Source organism: Megalobrama amblycephala, linkage group LG3 (assembly GCF_018812025.1).
Source record: "Megalobrama amblycephala isolate DHTTF-2021 linkage group LG3, ASM1881202v1, whole genome shotgun sequence".
In the NCBI taxonomy this organism is placed as follows: Eukaryota; Metazoa; Chordata; class Actinopteri; order Cypriniformes; family Xenocyprididae; genus Megalobrama; species Megalobrama amblycephala.
The window spans coordinates 27,888,751-27,915,703 of NC_063046.1; the positions used below are offsets into that span (position 1 = coordinate 27,888,751).

A 26,953-nucleotide genomic window follows, 5' to 3' on the forward strand; every position below is an offset into this window, starting at 1 on the left:
GGATCAGTATTCTAAAGTGAAGATCATAGTAACCCACTAGTAATTACTTAAGTGTTACCAAATATATCATAAGGAATTACTGTACAAAAACATCAAAAGTTTACAATGACTTCAGTAGTTACTAGAGAGTTATCATGTTTTTCACTTTAGAATACTGATCCAAATAATTAGTAATTCTTTATTAAGTATTTAGTAATACTTCAGTCATTACTAGTGGTTTACCAAGGCCTTTACTTTAGAATTAATTATACATTATGCATCATTCATGTTAATTATGAACCTGTATATAGTAGTTCTTAGTAGTTCTCTTAGAGGTATGAAAAAACAGTAGTTACTGATTAGTTAATAGTGAACTACCACCTACAACTGAGCACTATTACTTACTAATTCATTCATCAGAGTTACTTGTTAGTTAATAGTAGTTACTATAGTATTAATAATGCATTATTCATTTGTTCCTGTGTAGTTATTCATTAATGAAGGATCAGTATTCTAAAGTGTTACCTCGACGAAAAGTCATCGCATTTTTTGTCAAGTCTTAGTCATTACTTTTAGTCAAATTACAGTTACCAACATTAATTTTGATAGCTATTTTATATGTAGTCTTTAGACAAAATAGTCATTATAATTTTTCTCTTTAGACCAATTCATTTAAGCTTATGAAAAATGTGAATCAAGGTAACAGGCTGTATTGACATTGCACTCTTAGCAGTAGCACACTTAACAGTAGCACAGTAGCAGGATATGCAATTCTACATATCCCTCATTCTGTGGTTCTCAAACTTTTTAGAGTGTCGTACCCCCTGAGGGATTTAACATCCTTCTGCGTCGCCTTTCTACGGTGACCGGGAGGGGACGTGTTCGGTTCACTTAGTTTTGTCATGGCCACGACATATAAACTCGTGGGAACGTGATAATATGTCATGGCCACAAGATATTAATTCGTGGGATCGTGATAATAAGTCGTGGCCACGAGATCATTTTGTTGAGGTAACGATATATTTTTCTCGTGGCCACGACTTCATTATTTTGAGGGAACGACATTATTTCTCATGGCCACGAGTTAAATGCGTAAACAACCAGCGCGACCATGGCAACCTGGAATTATCAGAAATGGATAGGCCAATAATATTTTTAATTAAGAAAAAGCGCGGAATTAAGAAGTGGTTATATTAACATATTGCCTATTGTGTTGTGTGCGATGCCTATAGTATAGCAGCATTCGAATGAAGCAATAAATATTAGAATATGCCGTGTATATTTTTATCACATCCAACAGTCTTTTCAATCCATTCACTGATTGTTAATTTTTATTTCATATTTTTATATGTATCATTATTATTATTATTAACATTATTGGTTACATTATTTTGTTATGTAGCCCTATTTGCTTTATTTCCCCCTTCATTTCCCATATCTCTTCACGTTTCTGTAGGCTATGTTAGCTATATTTTGTAAATACTTTAAATTCCCGATCATGCCAATGAAAATGTGACTTTATGACTATATTGACTAGCCTATGTGAAGATAGGCTAAATGAGCGTCTGTTATCATTTGCAGTCCCTCCTACCCTTGACAGCATTCGAATAAATTTCGAATAAGTTATTATTATTAATACGTTAAAAAGAATATTTAAGCAACAAAAAAAAAAAAAAAAAAAAAGATAAACTTTATTTGAATGCTGTCTATTGGCAACACTGCGCATGATATAGGCTAATAGGCTATTTATAGCTTACATTGCGCACAATGTTGACTATATAGACAACATTCAAATAATATATTAATATAATCATTTCTTAATTCCGCCATTATTTTATCATTCTTAATTAAAAATAAATATTATTATAGGCCTATCCGTTTCTGATAATTCCAGGTTGCCATGGTCGCGCAGGTTGTTTACGCATTAAACTCGTGGCCATGAGAAATAGATGTCGTTCCCTCAACATAATGAAGTCGTGGCCACGAGAAAAATATATCGTTCCCTCACCATATGATCTCGAGGCCACGACTTTACGTCGCGTGGCCACGACATAAGGATTTATTATCACGTTCCCACGAATTAATATCTCGTGGCTACGACAAAACTAAGTGAACTGAACATGTCCCCTCCTGGTCACCGTACCTTTCCACTTAGACTGCAGTTACACCTTTTCCATTAGGGGACAATTTTTTTCCAGAGCATTTTTTTTTACCTTTATAAATACCTAATACCTATACCTAAAATAAATAATGCTTTAAATAAAATTTTAAAAAAATTAAATAAATACAATGATATAAAAACTAAGTGATACTTTTAAATATTACATTAAAACCAGCAGTAGGTTAAGTCACTGTTTTTATGAGTGAATCATTGAGTCATTCATTCTTTCAGTCCCTGTGTTCCATTTGGAAGGGATCATCCCTATGCCCTAATCCCTTCAAAGGGTTTACCTCCGGAGTGAGAGCTTCGAAGGGATGAAGGGTGTAGGGGTAAAAAAAAACTCTTCTTTTGGAACGCACTTCTGCGTCATCTTAACGAGACAATCATTAAAAAGAGGAAAAGAGGAGTAGATTGTGCAAGCTGCGCCCTTTGTTTAGCGTTAGTTTATTTATTTATTTATTTAGGTTTATCGCACCATATTGTATATGTATTTGAAACATTTGAGGACAGATAAAGGGAGCTATAATGTATTTTTGTTGAAGTACAATGTCATTTTGACTATAATAATGTACCAAATCTAACTCGTATAAATATTACAGTAGTATAGAAAAATACTATATATACATTTATAGGTAAAATCGAACTCCTAACCTCCTGTACCCATTCTGTGACGTCAAACAACTTCCCTGTGCAAAAGATCATGGGAGCACGAAGTGTCGATCAGTTGTACCCTTCGAAATTAATTCTGAAGGGCCCTTTGAAGTGGCCAGTTTTGAGCACTTCGGTTTGGAACGACCCTTCAATATGGCAGCCATGATTGTTTTCACTCCGAAGTGCCCTTCGGAGGGTGATTTATCCCGTTTGGAATGCACCGAGTATCAAAGTGAGCGGATATATTTTTGAATGTGTCATTGAATCATTGATGATTCAATCAAAGCTGCAGATTCGTTCACGAAAGACAGCTTGTGTGCTGCAGTTCTGCTGTGGCTTTCGTTGCAAAATAGAGCAAAAATAATATTCTTGCTGGTAAAACTAACTCACAGAAGGGTATGTTTTATGTATACGCTATTTGTTCTTCAAGCTAGTAAGTGCTTAAATCCACACTTTTACAAAGGTATATTGTCGAGAACAACACTAATGTAGCACGATTTGCTGCCTTGTGTGGGTGCAGTCAGTTTTGACCGTGAAAGATGAGGTAATTTGATTAAATGTTGTGTATTTATGACATGTTACCTGCTAGAAATACATGCCCAGTTTTAATGTTATTTTAAGGTGGAGTAGAATTAAATGAACGGTAAAGCATTTTGTTCATGTACACAACATAATATACAAAACTACGTATTTTGAAAAAAAAATCAATAGAAAACATAAACACCAATTATTAATCACTTATAGGTAGTGATTTAGAGGAGCAAGCCAGTCCAAATAAACTGGGTACTGACCCATCTTTCACGGCAATTTTTTGCGAATCCCGTGTTGAACTCCACAAGATTTGAGAAGCAGTTGTCAGTAAAATGATGGGAACACAACAAAAGATTGGGATTGTACTGCTGTGGTATAACTGAAAAATTAATTTTAACCACAGATTTTTCACAGCCTCATCATTCGGAAGTGAAAATAAAACAATTTAGCTTTCACAGCATAGGACACAGCGTCTTCTTTACATGATGTTAACCACACGAAAAAGCTACAGTATTTGAAGGCGGGTCAAGTTGTTTGTGGACAGACAACGTAAACCATAGGCAGGCATTAGGCAAATGTGTTACCCAGTGACGTGTAGCACACAGAAGTGTGGTTTGAATTACTGACGGCTTGTTTAGGCTGTTCAGAGTCGATTCTTTCTTTTGAGAGACAATAACTTTATCATGCACTTTTGGCTTCACAACTTTGCAGATTGTTTACATTCACAAGAAAACCTGCGGGTCATAAAGAACCTTGTTTTTTCACCACCAAAAAGAGACGAGTGCCATCCATTATATCACCTTGTTTATTTAAATGTGAGATAAGGGGTAGTTTTCTTTGCTTTACCCTGGGCAAAAAGCCATGTGTTGAAAGTGAAACACAGTAGAGTTTAATTATATGCATTTATGTTGAAATTACTACATTTTCATGTCAATCTATGTTTTTTTTTATGTGAACAATGCACTGTCACTTTAATTCATCGCGTGTAGCACAGCAAAAATAGACTTGCTACACTGCTGCAGAAGCAACGCTCCTGGAATGCATTCCTGGACCGCATCCATGTGCACTGTGATCGTTCTAACCTGTTAACACCGGCACGAAAAAAAAAAAAAAAAAAAAAACGCATCGCATACATACTGCAAATGGAGTATGTATGAGCCTGGCATGGCTTAGAAAAATAGGAAGAAAAAAAAGTGAACAGCGTAAGAGAAATAGCAAGCACAAGGACAGCTGAGCATTTACCCTCTATGGAAACACACACTTACAAAGTCGTTACCTTCCTGTCACCCACAAGCACTGCACCCTTTTGCCTCAGCAAAGGTCCACCTCATTAAGTCTTGGACAGAGCCTGACATAATGTGCTATTACTAATTAGCAGCCCGGCCATTGATGTTGCTCCTTTAAAAAAAAAAAAAAAATGCGTGGGGGGTTGTTCTAGTCATCTATTGCTTTTTCTTTTCATTCTTTCTTTTTTTTTTTTTTTAAGAGAACACCATGATCTTCAAATATTCAACAACAGACATGCCTTCCATTCTTTGTTTTGACTGGCTATGGTTGTGTGGGTCAATATGCAAATGGGTTCACAAGTTAATGTGGAACCATCTTCCAATTAGTGAAGCTGACAAACATTGATTTAATTCTGTTCATCATGAATTGCCTAATTTATTGTGATAGTATAATAGCATAAATTAGACAAGGGGGCAGGTGGGCTTTTCCTGGATTATATGGGATTTCCATAGTATCTTCATGATCTAATTAGTTTAACTCAGGCGGCACATTTCACAAATATGGTAAACACTATTATCCCATTACTTTAAACATTATAGGCACAAATCTAATGTTTTTTGTTGTGAGACCAAGTAGACAAGTTTGATAAACTGTTATCTAACATAAAATGAATTTAGTAGCTTATTATAAAATATATTAAATGGTGGTACCCACCCATCTGCAAACTGCGATTTTGACAATCTATTGAATTGATATTCAATTCATTGTAGCAAAAAAAAAAAAAAAAAGGTTTAAACATGAATTAATTTTAATTATCAAACATTTTGTGTAAAACCCTGAAACTGCATGCTTTTCCCCCATTCTAAAAAAGTAACATTCCATTTAAAAACACTGTGAAAAATGCGCGCTAGTCAAACATCTGTTCACAACAGCATTTAGGAATTCCTCAAGAGAGGACTTCTGGACAGATTAAGACTGCCTTTCTGTCTTAAGTGAAGTCCATGCAAAATGATGTGAACTTTGCTGCGAAGCAACAGATGCTGAAAACTAGAGAAATAATCTGATATTCATAAGCCCTCTATGGAAAAGGGAACAGCCGAGAGCTCTGTAGAAACTTGACATTTACTGTTATGAAAACCACTTTTGGAGAATTAAATGCAAATGAAACTAAATACAAGGAATTGCTACATTGTGAAGTGTATTGGCAGGTTTGTTTGATCAAATGTTTTGTAGACAGATAATTCAAAAATATGCACAAGGACACTAAAGCACAAATTCCACAAATTACCAACAATTTGTTATTTGAGATTACAATGTAATAGTCCCTGTTTCACAAAACTGGTTTTATCAGCCCTTCTAACAGTTAACTGTGAGTGTGCAAGGAAGAAATGTAAGCTAAATGTAAGACTCGATTTAGTATGTTGGAGGGCTTACACTGGCCAACAGGTACCAATCAAATGTGTTTTTCACAGCCTGATCTGTCAGATATATAGTGCTTCTCTCACACTATCAAATAAACATCACATATAAATACATTTGTAGCACACCCAAGATTGCTTGGCAGAGTATAGAATTTTCCCAGCATGCATTGTGGCTGCTGAAATCTAATTTGTTGCCTTATTATTGCTGTTGTATTGTACTGTATTGTTATTCATTTGCATTCTCCTGTTTATTTGTGTTTTCATGTTTTTTCTTATGCCATTTGCAAATTTTATACCAATTTTTTCATTCTACTGCTAGTTACCATAGTTGCACAGAATATGCCAGTTCGTTATTCACCTTGTCATGTCTTTCATTTTCAATTCAAGCTTCAAAGTTCAATATGCGGTTGAATGTGAAATAACTTAAGTTAAAAAAACCGGGCTCCACATAACTGTATTTGTTATCACAGTATCTAAAATAAACTGACCATCTAATACTTACTATTGTACTATTGTAGATTATCATTTCCATTTCTGGGGAAAGATATTTCAAGAATTTGTTGTAAAGCAAATGAATTCCCAAGGGCTGTTTGAACATCTCACTTGCACACAAACAACCACACAGGTGTCATAGATGGTTTTGGCAGAGGCTAAAAGTTATATGTCAAAAATGTAGTGCACAATTGTGACCAATGCATTTTTTCCTCTATCCTTCTCCTTCTCTCTGTCTTTCTCACTCTTACTCCTCCATGTCTCATCTCTTGTGAGCCATGGGAGTAAGTAGCTCTAATGCACATGTCATGGTGAATCAGTTTGCTTCACTGAGCTTCTATCTGAACATGGAGTTTCTTCCTGGATGATGGTAAGTCCAGAGGTCACTGGTAAGCCTGGAGGGCCATGTTACACATCTGGCACCAGTGTCTGTTCATATGCCTTTTGTTGTGTTACCTGAGCCCAACAGGAAACACCCCTCCCCACCCCACCGTACTGTAAATAGTCATCAATTAAAGATTTTACCAGATGTCATGTGATATCAAAATGTATGAGGAAAAAAAAATAGGGAAGCAGGAGTATCTGTATGTAGTTTATTAGTATATTATCTAGTGTGGAACAGAACAGAGGGATCCTGAGACACAGTTTTTCAAAGTTGAATTTTTTCTTAAAAATGTGGTGCTCATGGCTGTATATTAACAATTTAAAAAAAAAAAAATAGTACAGACGGAACACAATAACACAACCTAAGTCTACCTCAGACTGCAGATTGGATTGTTGTTGATTGTAGTAGGGCTGCCCCTAACTAAAGATTTTTCATCTAAGCCATTAGTAAACTAATCACACGTTTATATTAATTTAATTACTTAAACATATACTGAGGGGAATACTAAACCATAATGAGCATATATATATATATATTTAATTATTTAAAAATATAAATTATACATTTTATTATATATACTTAATATAGCCTATTCCACGCTCCGCAAAGCACGGGCAAAAATAATGATTATGAATGTGTCGGGAAAAAATAGCAAGGTGACATTTTTATTATTTATTAATAAACTAGTATTTTCTGAGTGCGTTTCAGCTATGCTGCCTCGCCAACTCCACAGTATAATGAACTCGCCTATAGAGAGAAATGCACCTAAGCAGAGAGAATTACATAATTACATAAGCAGAGAGTATTTCTTTTCGATTGGAATTGGTTCATTTAAAAGTAGAAATTTCAAGCTTTCTATAGATATATTTCTCATGTCTGTGAGGCAAGTAGCCTATACACTGAGTTTCAGTTCATTTTTGTTACATTTGTTTTCTTTATTTTACAAAGGCACAACATTTTCTTGTTATTGTGAGTGTACACAAATAAAAAAAACCTTTCAACAGTTTCGAATGATGTAGTACTCTTATCTGTATGACCAAAAATGACAGAGTATTTTAAGTTGTTTCCGCAAGTGATCGCACCGGCATCTCCATGTCAATTCTTGCGCGCTATACTTCAGCTTCCACACTCCCCGCAAACACTAAAGATATGTGCCTAATAATAGCGCACATTTATCTAGGTTAACATTAGGGTGAGCAGCCATGTAAAGTTGCTACTATTTAGATACTTCAAATGTTAAGTCATATTCGAGGTCGATGGACGATAGGCGAACGTTTGGATTTCCTGCCCAACATGCTGTAATTACCACAAGGATCCTCCGTTAATAATCTGTCCCTTACGGACTGCGTAACTTCACCACTTCTGCGTAACTTCACCACTAACCAACTAATAAATTTTTTGGTCGACTAAGCCTCTAGTCGACTAATGATTAGTAGGCCATTAGTAGGATAAAACATTTTTTGTTTGCCATAATAATGGAATACTTTTCAATTACACTATTGTTCAAAGTTGGGGATCAATATGATTTTCCGTTATGCTCACCAAGACCGTTTATTTGATCAAAAATACAGTAAAAACAGTAATATTGTGAAATATAATATTATATTATATTACACACACACATATATATATACATATATATATATATATATATACATACATATACATATATATATATATATATATATATATATATATATATATATATATATTATATACATACATACATATACATATATATATATATATATATATATATATATATATATATATTAGTGAAAATAACAGTTCTTTATTTTAATATATTTTAAATGTAATTTATTCCTGTGATGGCAAGGCTGAATTTTCAGCATTATTCCTACAGTTTTCAGTGTCACATGATCCTTCAGATATCATTTTCATATGCTGATTTGCTGCTCAAGAAACACTGTTTTATTATTATCAATGTTGAAAACAGTTATGCTCCTACTTAATGTTTTTTGTGGACATTTTTTTCAGAATTCCTTGATGAATAGAAAATTCAAAAGTACAGCATTTATTTGAAACAGAAATCTTTTGTAACATTATAAATGTCTTTATGGTCACTTTTGATCAATTTAATGAATCCTTACTGATGTTTCTGGGGGGGAAACATACATCCAAACTTTTAAGAGGTAGTATACATTCATCTGGGTGCTGTTTTTAGCAAATAAGGAAAGGACTGTGATTCATAAAATAAATTAAATCAAATTTTACTCAAAGTTGATTGTCAGACCTAGTATTATCACAAAACATTGCTAGCTTTGAGCCTCTAAACAGCATTATGCAGAAACATTATGCTTGACTTAACTTAGACATTCAACTGAGTATTGTTTTTTTAAAGAACAAATAACTTTAAATGATTTCAGAGAGGTATTTCAGCTGTCCATTATATGTGACCTCACTTATGAGTCTAACCATTAAATCCATCTTAAGTCCCTCTTTCTTCTCACTCTCCCTTTCAGCTGCTCCTTACCAAACTGTCTGTCTATCACCTCCTATCTGTCGCTCTCTTTTCATTAATAGCCTTCTTCTCCAGGAGACATCTGTAGAAACACTGACCACGGTTGAAGATCAAAGAGATGGCACAACGCATTACGAGCAGGCTATAATGTTCAAATCCAGGAGCCGAGAAATCTGAAGAACCTCTAAGACAATGGCATGCAATATGGGGCAGCTCACAGCAGGGAGGGCTGTCAGTTGCCGTGATGGACCCTTATGACAAAGAGAGAGCATTCTTGCCATCCGGTCAATGGCATCGATCTAATGACATTGTGCAGGGTGTACGGCGGCAGCTCCACAAATTGCGTGATTTCTACAGCTACTCTAAACGTGTGATAAAAGAGAATTGTGAGTCGATGGCATTGACATTCTCTACAACTATCTGCCTATCTACATCTCTCCAGTGAGGAGGAACGTGGAAGGATGTTGGTCTCCTAAAGAGTTCTGTAAGGATGACAGAGCACAATGTGATGGTTGCAAGGCGAATGTGATCAGTTATCTCTAACACACAAAAAAAAATGTGTATAAAATGATCTCATAGATACACAAATGCACATGGATCAAAGAACAAGATAGCTGCAAACATTTAATGGTTCATACATTTGTCATCTGTCTGCTGAATTGGACACAAATTCATAGATGGAAGCACAAAAACACAAAACATGCACACAACACACAGCCGTTTAAATCACACACAAACGCACACAGGGGAACATCTAAAGACGTCTGAGATTTCTCTCGCAAAGCACTCTGAAATTAAAATAAAAACACTGCAACAGCACGTCAATCAAAAGCCAAGGTTTCAGACACCATCTGCATCCAAAAAGAAAAAAAAAGGAGAGAGAGGAAGCTGAACACAGCCTCTCATCCTCCTGATCCCTCTCTCTTTATTTGGCTTGGGTAATTGGAGTAAGTCGGCCATCTCTCTGGCTCTCTAATATTCATTACCATGTTGGTAATTTACCCAAAGACGGTTGCATGCCTTCCACGCTTTTCAACTCTCATTTATGGCTGTTTGAAAAGATCAAGCTGGGAGCAAGCCTCTGCAGCCTATTAACGGCTCAGATCCTTCACCGAGACAGACAGGATGGAGCATGCTGCCCCCAAATGGCTATGATGGAGACTAACAACAATAAGCCCTGTTGTCTGATTGGTGTCACAAAAAACTGCTTTGAATATACATTGCACTAAAAAAGGAGAGCTAACATGAGCAGTTGTTCTTATTTACATCCCACCAAATAACATTATGACAAGGGATAAGGAGTAAAATAAGACCCCTAGAACTATATTATAACAACTATTATGGAGAAAGATCTAAAAATGACAGCTCACCCAAGAACTAAAATCCTATTATCGTGTACTCACCCTCATATTGTTCCAAACCTAAGACTTTCTTCTGCAGATAGTAAAAAGAGATTTCAAGTTTTTTTTGTTTGTTTGTTTTTGTTTTTAATTAAGTCAGGTTCCATGTTGTCTTGTATCCCAATGTTCTTTTTTTATTTTTTTATTTTAATTATGCAAACAGACAATTACAATATTTACAGATGAGAGATTAAATGCAAACCCCAATGTTCTTAAAAATATCTTCTTTTTTGGTGACAGGATTTTTATTTTTGGGTGAACTATCCTTTTATTAAGTCAGCAGATCTATTTCATCTCAAATGATCTGTAAATTGTATTATTACAGCTTAATGAATGCGAGCGATCACATAAAACCATTGTTTGTACTATCTAAATTGAATTTGAATGCTCTAAATTAAAATTAGTTTATATGTTACTTATATAATGTATAGTTTGGCTATGAATTGAAAGAGCTTAAAAAGGAAATATTTTGATTTAGATAATCAGCTGAGCATGAACACACACACACACACACACACACACACACACACACACACACACTCCCCACTGATCAGCCCACTGAGCATCAAAATCACTTCGATGTTACTAGTAAGCTTTTCACTTAAACAAAATGTTTGTGATAAAACCACATTCTAGCGAAACTGCAACAAATTCAACAGACGTCTAACACAGTGATACCCAGAGTTTGGTGTATAAGTGTAAATGTCTTCGCTAAGACAGATCTACAGATCAGAGGTCTGTTCAAACAATACGTTCAGCTTGAACAGATTAAGACTCGCATCTCTGCAGAAGTTTTCCTCTATCAGTGATAGTACATTCAGTCCAGTCCTGCTAACACAGTGTATCATTGAGAAACCTTTCTGTCACGAAAGCCCTCAGATGTCCAATTCCAAGCCCCTGAGCAGTGGATGAGTGCTCAGTCTCATCCTTTCATCCCACTCTCTTTCATCTGTCCATGTGACAGACAGCAACATCGTGCCACAAAAGATGAGTGCACGTTTGGCTGTGAGTCAGCTTTGACTTGAGTTGACGAGCTCTGGAACTGATTGTGACACGGTACTGCCAAGGATAAAACTTACTAGCTAAGTACATTGACAAAACCAGAAACTGCTGTCATTGAAGTTTTGAAGATTTTCATGATTTTGGCCAGCATTTAATCATGTCAACAAGGTGCACAGCAATCAAGGTCGATATAGCTAAAGTATCCAGTAATTACATTTACATAAATTCATTTAGCTGACACTCCTATCCAATGCAACTTACAACTGAGTAATGCTACAACATAGCAAGATAGTATATGAAGATAGTATCATCTATGTATCATCTATTCAATGTGCTGAAATACAAAACTTCAAAACTGGCTAGAAAGATATTTTTTATCATTATGATTATTTTATTATTATGATGATTTTTTATTATTATTATTTTACTTCAAAGTATACCACACTTCAAAGGTTTGGGGTTGTCAATTTATATACACATACACATAGACATAAACATATTATACAGTATATATATGGTACTATGATTAAACATTTTCATCAGTAAAAAAAAATACTGTGAAATATTAGAGCAATTTACGGAGCCCCGCACATGACATGCAGGAAAAAAAAATAGTAGGCTAAATCGTGTGCACGCTTTACTAAGTCATTCCCTCGATTTATAAATCATGACCACGATTTACTAATTCGTTCCCTCGATTTAATCGTGCACACGCTTTACTTTTTTTCCCTGCATGTCATGTGCAGGGCTCCGTAGCAATTTAAAATGACTGTTTTCTATTTGAATATATTTTAAAATGTAATTTATTTCTGTGATGGCAAAGCTGAATTTTCAGCATCATTACTCCAGTCTTCACATGATCCTTCAGATATCATTCTAATACACTGATATGATGCTCAAGAAACATTTCTTATTATTGTCAATGTTGTGCAGCTTAATATTTTTGTACAAACTGTGATAAATTGTTTTCCAGAATCTTTGATGAACAGAAACTTCAAAATTGATTTGAAATAGAAATCTTCTGTAACAATGTTAAAGTGTTTGTCACTTTTTATCAATTTAATGCATCAATTCTAAATAAATATATTAATTTCTTTAAGAAAAAAACTCACTGACCCCAAACTTTTTAATGGTAGTATTTAGAAAAGATAAACATATGTTTTCATGTACTCAGTAGATAAAAGGGCAAAGGAGTTACAGTAACACCATCAGGTAAATATAAGTGGCAGTAAAACAGGTGAAGTGAGATGACAAGTCAACAGGCTAATGTCAGATCTAAAAAAAAAAAGTTTAACAGACTGAAAGCTAAAGCTACTGACAGCTTATAAAGACTGAATAATTAACAGTCAGGGAAGTTGGTAAACAATGAGATGTGTAATTAGAAAACAGACAATGGACTTTTGAAAACATAAACAATAATTTCCACAGTAAAATGTATCTTACACTGTGGAAAAAAAGAAAACAATTAAATGATACGTGAACGTGATAAACAAGCACACAAGAGTGCAGGAAAACAAAGAGATGTGATACCTCTGTGAGCCAGCTTCTGAAGAACGCTCCTCAAACGCTGCACTGCTGCTGGAGACACATTGTAAACGTAGGGAACTGACCATGAATAACTCTGACATCGACCAAACACCCCATCTGCAAAAAACACACAGACACCTTTTACAACCACGTCATATATGCTAAAATGATATGGAAACTAGTTTCCATAATTGAAACTTCATCTTGCAATTCTGACTTTTTTCTTGCAGTTGTGAGTTATATAGTCAGAATTTTGAGATGTGCAATTCTGAGGAAAAAAATTCAGCTTTTTTCCCTTAGTATTGGACTTTATACGTAACTCTCATTTGTGAGTTTATTCTGAGAAAAGGATTGCAAGAAAAAAAGTCAGAATTGTGAGATATAAACTCGCAATTCTAAGAGAAACAAGTCAGTTTTTTCTGCACAGAACTGGACTTTATAACTCACAATCTCACAATTCTAAAAAAAGAAGTCATAATTGCGAGTTTATATCTGCTCAAGGTATGAACAGTATGTACACAAACCACCCTAATAAAATACATCATGGGTGCTTCTCAATACTCAAATCGATGCTTCCTCGTTTCTTCGCTAGTCCGTCCTCCAGCTTGTGACCAGGAAATCGATCAAACTCAGCCATCTTGAAGGACATCTCAATTCTCTATTTGCACCGCGAGGAAGTGAGAAATGAGCAGCGAGGAAGCTTCCAGAGGAGTCATGAGCGAAGATACACAGGTGCATCCTTCCCTCGCATCCTATGGGGTGGAGCTAAGATGCGAGGAAAGGAAACGAGGATGCACAAATTAGAAATGAGAAGCACCCCTAGTTGTGCAAATATCAAATAATCAAATATGGCAATCATTCTATCAGAATCACAATATATGATTTATTGAGTAAAATAATACTTCATATCCAGTAAACAGCTTTCTGCTCTTAAAATATGCAAGAAACCATAATAGTCAGATTTCTTTAACACAGTGTAGTTCCTCCAGTTTGTGATAGTGACCATAGGTGTGTCCCAATTCACGTAGTTATGCACTATTCTATGCCGTTTTGTAAATAGTGTAAATAGTTTAAATAGTGTAAGTAGTGTGTTCACACTGAAAATTACAAAAATAAAAAGTACACTTTAAATGCCCAGATGATGCACTACATTAACCAAAAAAACAAAGTGTGGAATGTTGGACACTTCATGCACTCAACTGTCGCAACTTTAATTACGTAGCGGAGGGGGGTGAGCTAACAGACGCCGATGTTAAATGACAAAATAACCTTATAAAATTCATACACTACACGCTTGAGTATATAGTGCATAGTGAATAAGTACATAGTGTATAAGTGCACAGTGTATAGTGCGTCATTTGGGACACAACTCATTTAAGAGAAAACCCATGTTAAGCTTGAGGGAAAAGCAACTGTTTGTGTCTACTGGCTATCAGTTTATTTTGTAAGGCTGAAGTTTCTGCTTGGGGTCATAATAGCCACTGGGGTTCAGGGAATTATCTTTCTTTCTTTCTTTCTTTCTTTCTTTTTTGACACTTTCAAGATAAGCACACAGGCCATCAGGAAACACACCTATATAGAGACACACACACACATTATCTGGCCCCTTGTTTATCTCCTCATCACCAGGGACCCAGTGCCACTCAATAGTCTGTTGCTAGGCAACCCAAACCACGGCTCAGATTGGCTTCATAATTCAATGGCTATCTGGGCGAACAGGGAAGAGGCAGGGTATAGCAGTGGTCCTCACGAGGAATACTAATAACCACAAGTGTTTCTTCACCAAGAGCATTTTTCATATATTTCTGTGAGTGCTGCTCATCTGCCCCATGACGTGATGAGTTTTATCAGACAAATGTTGTACATGGTCTGCATTAATCTGCATTATTGTTTTATTGTAGATAATTCTGCCATTGTAAATTCTAGACTGGCTCACTTGGTATATTCTGGGAATCATGTAGGTCTTTGGCAGAATGATACTCTAAAATGTGAACATGAGCATGTTAGAACACAGAAGAGGGAAGAGTGAGCGAGAATAAGAAAAAAAAAAAAAAGATTTCAATGCAATGAGTGGAACCAATTAGGAGAATATAGAGAAACAACAAATAAAGCTTTAGTCTTCATAAGCAGCTTCAGTGTACGTAGACTAAACACCCTACTCTGCTTCCTTTTGACTTGAAACCTGCCATGTCCAAACTTTTTACATACGCACCAGACTCATGACATAACCACCAGCGAACGGACCTTTTCACTGCCTCCGTGTCGGTTTCCATAGCAACCTCCCTCACTGTCGGCTGCCTTTTTTTCCAGCCGTCTCCGGGAATAATCACACTCTAATTACAGTCATTGCACTCAAATATAGACTTGGCTGCGCTTTCTTCTATCTCACGATTCCTCGAGCTCTACACTGTACAACCATAAAACAGCCTTAGGGAAACAGAGTGAGTGGTAATATAAAATCTATCAGGCAGTTTGAATTATCAAACATGATACATTTGCTTCCCACTTGGTGGTAAATGATATGCCTCTAGAACTGTGCACTTTGTCACTCATTTGCAAAATGCTCTTTATACTGGCTACGATAAGCTTAATAACAGCTCTGAGACCCCTGGCAGGTCCGTCGTCAAGAAAATCCTAGACTGCTCTATGATCAGTATTGTGGCCATTAAGTGAAAATGAAGCACATAGATTGACATTTCACGACGACCTATTCAAAGAAGGTTTGGATCGCTCAATTTTGCTTTGTCATTTTGATCAAATATCTGGCCACATAGAGATAAATGGTTTCAATCATGTCAAATTCCGACCTTATACATACGCAAATCAATCATATTCAAATCATCAGCATTTCTAAAACTGCTTAGTGTTACTGAAAATAACTAGCTATTTTAAATATTTCAAAGAAACACACAATAATGTCAAAGAAAAAGCAAACTAAAGCTTGTAAAGGTAGTCATATTGTGAGAATTACACCATAACTAACCAATAAACATTAAAAAAGTATTTTACAGTTACTAACAAACACTGTGTTAAACTCTCTCTCATAGTGTTAAACATTATATAACAGTGACAATACAATTCAATACATATACCTTAACGGGCTGTAATTTTTGTTATCTACCACAAGGAGGAGCCTTAACAAGGAAAAAAGGGAGACTGTTACACTCCTGTTGCAAGATCACAGCAACCTCCTATGGGGAAATGAATGTGTTAAACATTTTCATTGTTTATATTAGCTGTGGATACTGTCTAAATCCATTATTAAGGATGATGGCTCAAATCTTTTATACAGTACTGTGCAAAAGTCTTAAGCCACCATTAGAAGTTGTTTTAGCAATGGTATAATGACCATATAGAATTATTTCTCAGTCTCTTTATTAGAATATAACCAGACAATTCAGGACATTTGTATTTAAAAAAAAAAAAGAAAAAAGAAAAATAAAATCAGAAAAAAAACATCTTCTATAGGCTAAAGTGGCAAGTTTTCCAAGAAAACTTTCAAAATCTGATGAGAAGTTTCTCAGAGTTTCTTCTTTGAGAAACTAGAAGAAGTTCAGGAGGTCACAATAAATATTGATTTATGCTTGAAGCCATTTTGTTCAGAATTTTTCTTCTATTTACATTTTTTGTACATATTTCCTGTATTTTCTGTTTGTATCTTAATAAAGAGACAGATAAATATGGATGGTCATTAAAACATTTATAAAACAACAAAGCTGGTGGTGGCCTTAGACTTTTGCACTGTATATCTAAGGTGGCATATATTCTGTGAATATGCGAGACTTACGATTCATTAGCCGCTAGGTAAATAACTAAAAGAATAACAAAGTGTAGTAAATGGTAAAACTATTTGCACTACAAACCAATGTCTTTATAATTATGACAATACATTAAAGTAATATGGTAAGAAATACCAGTTTGCAATATCAAGCAGCATTGAGCCGGTTAGTACAGCTCAAAATAAGGTGGATACTAGTCTTACTTTAAAAATAAGGTGGACGCATACATAAATATGTATATAGCACAACCCTGTAGCGTTAATGATAAAGATAAATATACAGTACATATAACAGTAAACTACAGTGATATTTACAAGGTGGTATTTTATTTGATTTTTAATTGTTTAATGTATAACAAATTATTTACATTTTAAAAATAGTTAGGTAAAACACATTTCTTACTTAGACCAGAAGCCAGTTGTTGATATTGGCATCACTCTAACTGATGGATCTGGCATTGATATGCCAGCCAAATGAAAGTATTATTTTAGGCAAATGACACTACAAATAACTGAACAGACTGAGAGCAAGAAAGCAGACCACATTTTAAATAATTCGCTGAAATTACTGAACTGAAACAAAGCAAATGCATAGTGACTAGAAAACTTCTATTCTAGCACATTCATTAAATATATCTAGATAACTAGTCTGCCAGTGCATTTGGCAAAGGCAGAAGAAAGAAAATTGTGACATTAAACTTCTGTCTTATATCTAAGATTTTCTCTTTTTTCGAAGCACCGGCATTAAAAGTAAATTCTGGACGCCAGTCTTGCTAAAAGGCTTTCTTTTCTCATATCTTCTTTTTCCCCATGAGTACACAGATTATAAAGCACTTCTTCTGAGAAGAGACAGGACAATATTGCAGCACAAAGTGTGTTTAACCTTGTCTTTCCCTGTCCAGTCAGTTGAGGTCATTGGATCTGCTTTAATCAGAAATCTTTAATGGAGTAAAACATAAAAAAAAGAAATATCTCCTGTCCTCCTCTCAAGTTACGATTCTTAACCTATCACATTAAACCCATATTTAAAGGAACTGCCATCACAAGATGTCGAGGATTTGAAATGAATTCCTGTATTATAGCCAAAGATTCACAAATAACAATAACTCACAACTTCCTCCTCGATGGTTGTTTCAATAAGAGAGCAGGTCGTGAGGATGCAAACGGAGCTCTTGGGAATGAGGCAGTGAAGCACGTCTCCCATTGACAATACTGAGGCAATTATGCTAATCGATGAAACAAGTGAAACACTATGTTGCAACCAAATCGATAGTAATTCTGATTAGTAATTTATTTTCCCTGTCTACCAATCAAGACCTTAGTGTAGTCATTAGATGGGCAGATAATGACAGAACAGGAGGATACGGTTGTATGTGAGAGACAACAGCCCTCAATGAACAACAGAGAGCTTGAAAATTATTCAGATACCCAGTCAGATGTTCAAAGATGTTAAAACCATTACTATAATGAGTCTCAGACAGACCACACGGATTGCCGCAGAAAATCGATTTCACCATGCAGAGTGATACTAATGAAGATAAAGAACAGCCAGTGCCACAGAAGAGGAGTCCATTTTTGCAGCATTAAGACCCACAAATTCAGTAGATTATCTGGATATGTTGAGGCCTTTGTTCATTGAGGCAATTAGTTCATTTGCAGATCTCACTGAAAGTTAAGCCAATACAGCAGTGTAATGGTTACTAAGACATTATGTACCTTATAGACAACGCAATATTATAGGTGTTCGACTGATATGGATTCTTTGATGGCAGATGTCGATCTCGAGAGCAGGGTGGTCGATGGCCTATATAAAGCTGAAAAAAATTATATCACACTATTTTGTTTAAAGATAACATGCTGCACGAAATTTGTATTTATTTTACATAATATAATAAATAATTTGAATGACTGCTATGATATTTGAGTAACTGATATAAAGATATGACAACAGATCAATGCTTTTCGCATGACAGATTTGCAGTTCTGTTTTTTTAATAAAGTGAATGAGAGTCTCTCTATTCATATGCATATAGAAACACCAGGAAAGCAAGTTCCTATGAAGGAGCACTACAAATATTGGAATTTATGAACTGGTTTTTCAGTGTTATTCACAATGAAAGCCAAAATCTGTGTTACTCAAGCTAAGAAAAAAATATAGCATATTGACTAACTACAGGTTCCTAGACCCAAAGGTCCTTTGCCTTTTACTGATTAGAAATACATTTCTATTCTTCAGACTGGCAGTAATATCACCATAATGATTCCCCTTACTAACATTTCATTTCACCTGCATCACAGCATGGATTTATTTATTTTCAGCCAGTTTTTCCTTTTTTGTTTCTTCTGTTATCCCCATTTCTGCATGCTTAACTGAACATGTTGCAATTTTAAAATAGATATGGCACCTTATGAGGACGTTTGTTCACACATCAGAGTGAGAGCTTAGGTTACAATACAGCAAGCCAATTACACCAAAATTACTATTTCATAAAAACAACAAGCCTGGCTTCTTGTTTTGAATAGAGCACAGTTCATATTTCAATTATTAAACCATTAAACCATGCAATTTTGCATGTTTTGCATTGAGAGACAAAAACCAAGAAAAATGGTTCACTGTTCATGCATCATCTCTACTCAAACTAAAAGCTAATTTCACAAGAAATTTCAAATAATTTCTCATATTTTTCAGACTTCATGCATCAGAGTTCTGGACACTAAGAACATTAGTCAGAATCGGTCATTTTTATATTTGGAACTTTTATATGATCATCATAAACGTATCAAAACAGCTACTAACCTTTTTTATAGTTTAAAATGTATTGGTTTTGAATTATCAAAGCCATAGTGAAAATGACATTGGGAGCTTTTTCATGGTCTTACAATATCCTGTCCTTCAGCAATTATGCTTCCAACACAACAGACATTGGCAGGAAGCGAGGTTTAAAAGATAAAGTTCAGAGTACAGAGAATGTCAAGTGGTTTGGCACTAGTCTATCAGTCTGTGAAAATACACATACATAGAGCTCCTGTCCAAACAGAAAAGGTTAGATTGTCTAAGCAGATAATGACTTGCATTCTAATCTTGAAAATACAGAGTGTCCTGTGTAGGCTTGTGGTTACAGTCTGCTAGACATTTTCTTTGATCCTTTTTGAATGATCAATCGTCTCTGGGAAGAGCCGTCTAATAGGTCAAGAAACTAATTGGTAGCTTTTCTGCAAGTTTATATAGTTTCTGGAAACCCCGGGCAACCACGGTCAAACCATCAGTCACTTACCCTTTACAGAGACAGGTTTAGCTTGTTTAACTCTTATCTATTTAATTGCATATGTAAATAATGGCCTCTATAAATGTGATCGCCTGTCCCTTGAATTGTCCTGTTAGTTCATCCAGCTTTCTTTGAAGAATTTCACTTGTCAACCTTTTTCATACCATTATAACAATGCAAGCCAGAAATATTGCAGATGGCAGTTAGTTTGTGGTAAAATAAGGGAGAGGAAAGCTGTTGGCACATAGCATGTCCTCAAACACACTGGAAATATGAATTGTGTTGTACCACACTGTATGTGTCTGATTTTACTTTTTCACATCTTAACATGATATCCCTTGATACTGAAGCATTTTCAAATACTAGACTCTACTTTATGGATGATCTCAGTCTGTAATTATCATTCAGAGTGGAAGAGAGATCACAGAGGATCAATAACTGGCTGCTAAACAAGAAAAAATAAATCAAAACTGAAATGCTTTTAAAAGAATGTGTTCAGGCTCATATTCCTGCCTCTTTTCCAGCATTACTGGGGATTTGAACTGACATGCCATATGTTATGTTATCTGAAAGCCAAATTATGTGCATTGTGGTATTTGATTAACCCTCTGGGGTCGATGAACGTGCCAGCGCGTTTTGGTGGATTTGTTCCACACAGCAACAAAATTAACTTAAAATACTCAAATACATCATTTAAGTAAGAGTAATACATCATTCAAAACTGTAAATATACTTTTATTTGTGTACACTCACAATAACAACAAAATTTTGTGCTTCTCTAAAATAAAGAAAACACACAGGGTGTGCTTTCTGCCATCTCAGTCACTCTCTGTGAACTTCTTTCTGAAACGTGTCACAAAAATGAACCGAAACTCAGCGAATACTTGCCACGCAGTCATGAAAGATATGTCTTTAGAAAGCTTGAATTGTCTGCTTTTAAATGAATTATTTTTAAAGGATTAGTTCACTTTAAAATGAAAATTACCTCATGATTTACTCACCCTTAAGCCATCCAAAGTGTATGATTTTCTTCTTTCAGACGAATACAATCAGAGTTATATTAAAGGAATAGTTCACTTAAAAATGAAAATTTGATGTTTATCTGCTTACCCCCAGGGCATCCAAGATGTAGATGACTTTGTTTCTTCAGTAGAACACAAATGATGATTTTTTTACCCCAACCGTTGCAGTCAAATGTTAGTCTGGAACCCTGATGAGCTTTAAGGCTTGTCATCGATGATGGTCAGGCTGTCGCATACCTCCTGATATACGTGACTATGGCTCAAAATGTATTTTTTTATGTGGACAATGAATCTCACTTTTAAAACTACTGTAGGGAAGCACTAAATCCCCCCACACAAACAACTTCACCTGAATTAAAGTGTTACTGAAAGAAGTTTTTATTGATGTCCACACAATGCTCTCAGTGTGCAAGTCCTTGATAATCACATATTTATCCAATAATGCTTTCACACAGGCACATCCTCTAACTACTAACTACTGTCAAGTGCATATCACATAGTCAACACTGGTGCAATCTTCTATCTCAAATGTAATTCAAGCACAAAGTATAAAGGAGTACAACGTGACAATAAAATATATTCTGCATCGAACACATTAAACACTTCCTAGTCTCACAGAGCCAGACTTTTGACTACCGGTGTAAAGTCTGGTCTACTTCACAGCTTATTCTAGCCAAGAACCACCCACTAAAGATGTGAACAAACTGTCTGACTGTTATAACAGGTGTTATATTTAATAATATACAACAAAAATAACAAAATAACAAAAAAATAACTCAAATACTCAAATGAAATGTAACATACAATTGTGCTTATAGATATCCACATTATTTGCTAATAATCTTGATGTACCAAACATTTGATACCTCAAACTAGAGATGGGCACTTTTCAAAAATATTGTGTTCAAATATTTGGGCTAATAAAAACAAATATTCAAATATTCGTTTATTTAAATGACCTTTAACGAGAAAGACGTTATTTTTTAATCATCAAGTTGTCGTCACAATTTCTGAACAAGCTTACGATTAGGCAATATACACAACAAGCTTGTTATATATATACTGAGATTTTCTTTTAGCAGAAAACAACAAAAAATATGTGTCAAATTGACACAAATGTTTTCGGCAGTAGCAGGACCTTCACCAGCTCCCGTGGCTGATGAAAGTGGTGGTGGTGTCGGCGGCAGTGGCATTAACAGTGAGGAGACTCAAGAGGAGAGGGACAGAGATGAGGGAGTGAACCTGTGGTAAGCCTTGAAAAAATGAGCCAAAAACAAGTGGTGGACAAACTGTTGATGATAACACTACAACAATAAAAGAAGTAGGCAGGCTATACACTGTATGATTGCAGTTTAGCTTAATTGTGCGGGTGTAGAAAGCCATAACGTCAGTGTTAAAAAAGGTCAGAGCAGCTAGTTAACAAGAATCAGTTGACCTTTAAGTTAGTTGTTTTACATCTTCCCGGCTAAGTAAAATATTTTTTTTTATATATATATATATATGTTATGATGATGATCCGTTGTATTATTGTGAAAATGTTGCAATTAAAGCACAGGGCCTCTTCAGTCATGAAATTATATATATATATATATATATATATATATATATATATATATATATATATATATTTCATGACTGAAGAGGCCCTGTGCTTTAATTTGAAGAGACCTGGACGGGTGGTATTTGTGATCTTATGTGGTGGTGGGCCGGTCTGGGCCAAAATGCCAGGGCTGATTTTTGGTCCCAGTCCATCCCTGGCAGAGCGGCTCTCTCGCACTGTGACGTGACAGACAACTAGTTGTTCAGTCCGGTTCTGTTCACACAGTGCGAATATTCCGAGAATGAGGTTGTGAGTCCTGAAAATTTACGGATGTGAGTTTGGTTATAGAATGCGGTTGTCATTCCCGTAAATAACCGTACTGTGTGTGAACCAGTGGTGTATAAAGAACTCAAAAACCATACTGGAGTAAAAGTATAGATATCTTACCAGAAAATGACTTTGGTAGAAGTTAAAGTCACTGTTTAGAATGTTTAGAATGCAGTGTTGCTTTCGTCAATGAAAATTATGACTAAATATCATCGTCAACGATCCTTTATCACGTGACGAAGACGAGACGAGACACAGCTTAAATGCTGGTCATGTGACGATGACTATAATTAAATTAAGACTGAGGGTGCGTTCACACTTGTCATGTTTGGTTTGATTAAAACGAACCCTGGTGCGATTGCTCGGATAGTGCGTTTCATTTGAACATATGTGAACGCTGCCATCCGAACCCTGGTGCGCACCAAACAAGCGGACCGAGACTGAAAAGATGGGTCTCGGTCCGCTTCCAAACGAACTCTGGTGCGGTTCGAATGATATATGAACGCAACACGGACCAAAGACATGTAACCGAACCAAAAACAGGAAGACGAGACCCTAAAAAGGACAGAATCCTAACGCATGTCGTTTTTCTCGTCATAGACGCGAGTTTGCCCATCACAGGCATCAGACGCGCGTCTCCACGCAGCAGATCGTTTGTGTGTGTGACGGATGGATTCCCGCCGGTGTTTTGACTACTTTACACATTTTATAAGCTCTTCACGAGTTCCCAGCTGGCCAAAATACCATCACATGCAGGCTACGCACCGCTACGCACACACAACGAGCGCATTTACCTCAGAAAACAGCACTGTTTTGGATGTTCGGTAAGTTCAGTCTCAAAATAGGCAATACGTCATAAAATCCGACCAATCACGTTGTGAATGTATCCCTATGCCTGAAGGTTTGGTATCTTTTGGTTCGGTGATAAAATTGCCAATCTGAACGCTAACCGGACCAGGACTAAATGTTTTTTTTTTTCTTCTTTGGTCCGGACCAAATGAACCAAACGAACCGAACTACAAGTGTGAATGCACCCTAAATGTGGTTTACAAAATAAAAACTATGCTAAAATGTCTCTTCATTTTCGTTGACCAAAACGAGACGAGACGAAATGTTATAACGTTATTTCGTCTCGTTTAGTTGCGTTATTATTATTGTTTTGCAGTATTTCTGTTTCCTGTGTCTCACTTCAGGGCTGCATCAGGTCGTACTGCGCAGACGCAGGCGACATCACTTCCTCAAGCCCCACTCACTGCATTATTTAGAAGATGCAGCTGCGGTGAGTTAGCGTAAACAACAACAAACAAAGTTAAGTCTGACACAGAGAAAGGGACCGATATGTAGGGAAATATGTAGATTTCACGTGCTCATAACTTCATGAAAAATGCACAGATCACAGAAAATGTACATCATTATTTAAAGCAGATTCTCACGATTAAAATGAATCCAAAACTCCTAACGAGTGCTGAAAAGTGCCTCTAAACCAGAGTTTACCGCCCGTGGGCGCCATCTGGCTGCGAAAAAATGAATAACACTTTTTCAACTATACATTAAGCTAACACCACAAAATTTGAACCAGATGCAGCTCACATGTAGGAGAGCATCACCAAAAAAGATTTTGTCTCTGATCTTATTGCCTTCCTGAGTTATTCCATGTCAAATAAAAAAAATAAAAAATTTATTTAAAAAATTATATATATTTTTTGTCTTTTATCAGCAGTTCTTCAGCATGAAAATGTCCAAATGTAATGTAATTTATATTTTCTAAAAAATTAAAAAGTGTTCTATCAAATGATCCCTACCTTTTGACTCTCCTTGCTACAGCTTTGGAGTTATGAGTCTTTACTTTTGTGTATGTCGCACAGAAAAAAAAAAAAAAAAAAACTATAAAAAAAGCCTTCAGGTCTTAAAGGGTTAAGGGACATCTCAAGGCATTATAAGGTATTATCTATAAGGTAACAATAATATAATAAGATAACTTTGTTTGAAATGGGTTAGGCTAAATGAAAATTTTGCTTTCGTCTATACTACAAGGTACTTATACTATATTGACTGGGTTGAATAGAATTGCATTACTAAAAAGAGACTAAAATGCAATTTTCATTGACTAAAACTAGACTAAATGTCATCAGTTTTCGTTGACTAAAACTAGACGAAAATAAGACTAAAAATAAAAAAATAAGACTAAAATGCTCAGACTTTTAGTCGACTAAAACTTGACTAGACTAAAAAGAGTATGAACGTGACTAAAATGAATAAAAACTAAAATGACAGCTTGACACAAAGACTAGACTAAAACTAAAATTAAAACAGGCTGCCAAAAACAACACTATACTTGAGTAAAAGTTTTAAAGTATGTGATATTTTTTGTACTTAAGTACGAAAAGTATTTTTTTGATATTAAACGTACTTAAAGTATTGAAAGTAAAAGTACAAGTAAATGTAAAATACAAAAGGAGCAAAAAAAATTATTAAAAATTGTTCTATACACAGTTTGAGCAGCAAGATTGTTCAGTTTTAACTCTTTCTTACATTTTGTTTCTTTGAATTAAAAAAATGACTAAATGTTTATTGTAATTTTTAAATATAAAAAATATTAATATATTAATTATACATTTATCGTTCATGTTAATTCATAGCGCATTATAACTAATGTAAGAGAATGTTAAAACGTAAATGTTGAAATTAAAAATGAACAATACTTTTATTAACCTTATTTAATGTTACAAATGGACTCTTATTGTAAAGTGTTACCATTTCATATAAATCCAAACAGTCATGCTTAAAAATTACCATCTTTACACACAAAGGCATAGTATATGTCTATTATATGTATACTTTCACACATTATTTGCCTCTATTTTAGAAAACTTGATGATTATCAAATCAAAATATGTGTTACAGTGCCAATAAAAAAAGAACTAAAATCGATCTCCCGTCTGATGCAGCGAGAGCCCCCCTGGCCAGTTTCCATCTTTTTACGTTTTTTCGACTGGCAAGGCTTACCCGTCTGACACAGTGGGTCTTGATCTCCCACTGGATGCAGCGAGAGCCCTCCCGGTCAGCTTCCATCTTCTTATGCTTCTCTGTCCAGCGAGGCTTACCCGTCTGATGCCACGAGCATTGGTCTCCTGGAGCCTTGGTCTCCCATCGGACGCCGTGAGAGCCTCCAGGTCTGTGCTTCTTTCCTCGTCCGGCGAGGCTTACCCATCCGAGGCCTTGAGCATTGGTCTCCTGGAGCCTTGGTCTCCCATCGGACGACACCAGACCCTCCTGGTCAAGCCTATGCACTTTACTTTCCGCCTGTGTGCTAGCGAGGCTTACCAATCTGATGCCATGAGCATTGGTCTCCTGGAGCCTTGGTCTCCCATCGGACGCTACAAGAGCTCTCCTGGCCAGGCATTCCAATTCCTTTCATCTCGCCATTGGTCAATGGGACCCACTCACCCGTCGCCGGGTGCCCCTTTTGGTTGGTCATTCCTAAAACATGCCGCCCCTAGTCTTTCGGTCAGTAGGGCTTTACCCGTCCGATACCACGAGCCTTGGTCTCTCTGAGCATTGGTCTCCCATCGGATGTAATGAGAGCCCTCCCGATCGGTCGTTCCAAATTTCAGGCGTCTTTTGGGGGGTCTTTAGTCTGGCGGCTGACCTTTGCTCTTTGCTTTTTTTGGGGGTAGTACTGGAGGTTCGGGCCAAAGTTCCGAGCTCGGAGCCCTCTCCCGGACAGCACGCCAAATACGCATAACTTTACTCTATTTAATT

General features: G+C 35.9%; 1 protein-coding gene across 3 annotated transcripts in view; it reads right to left on the reverse strand.

Moving 5' to 3' along the window:
* Positions 1-26,953, reverse strand: part of ptprn2 (protein tyrosine phosphatase receptor type N2) — a 217,873-nt gene that overhangs the window by 155,866 nt on the left and 35,054 nt on the right. For 2 of the 3 annotated variants that reach the window (XM_048184803.1, XM_048184806.1), the window contains exon 3: positions 13,262-13,375. In XM_048184803.1, the coding sequence (XP_048040760.1) occupies positions 13,262-13,375 (114 nt within the window). Of the gene's footprint in view, positions 1-13,261; positions 13,376-13,819; positions 14,000-26,953 lie in introns of those variants that run through there. The other variant, XM_048184804.1, reaches the window with a different exon arrangement.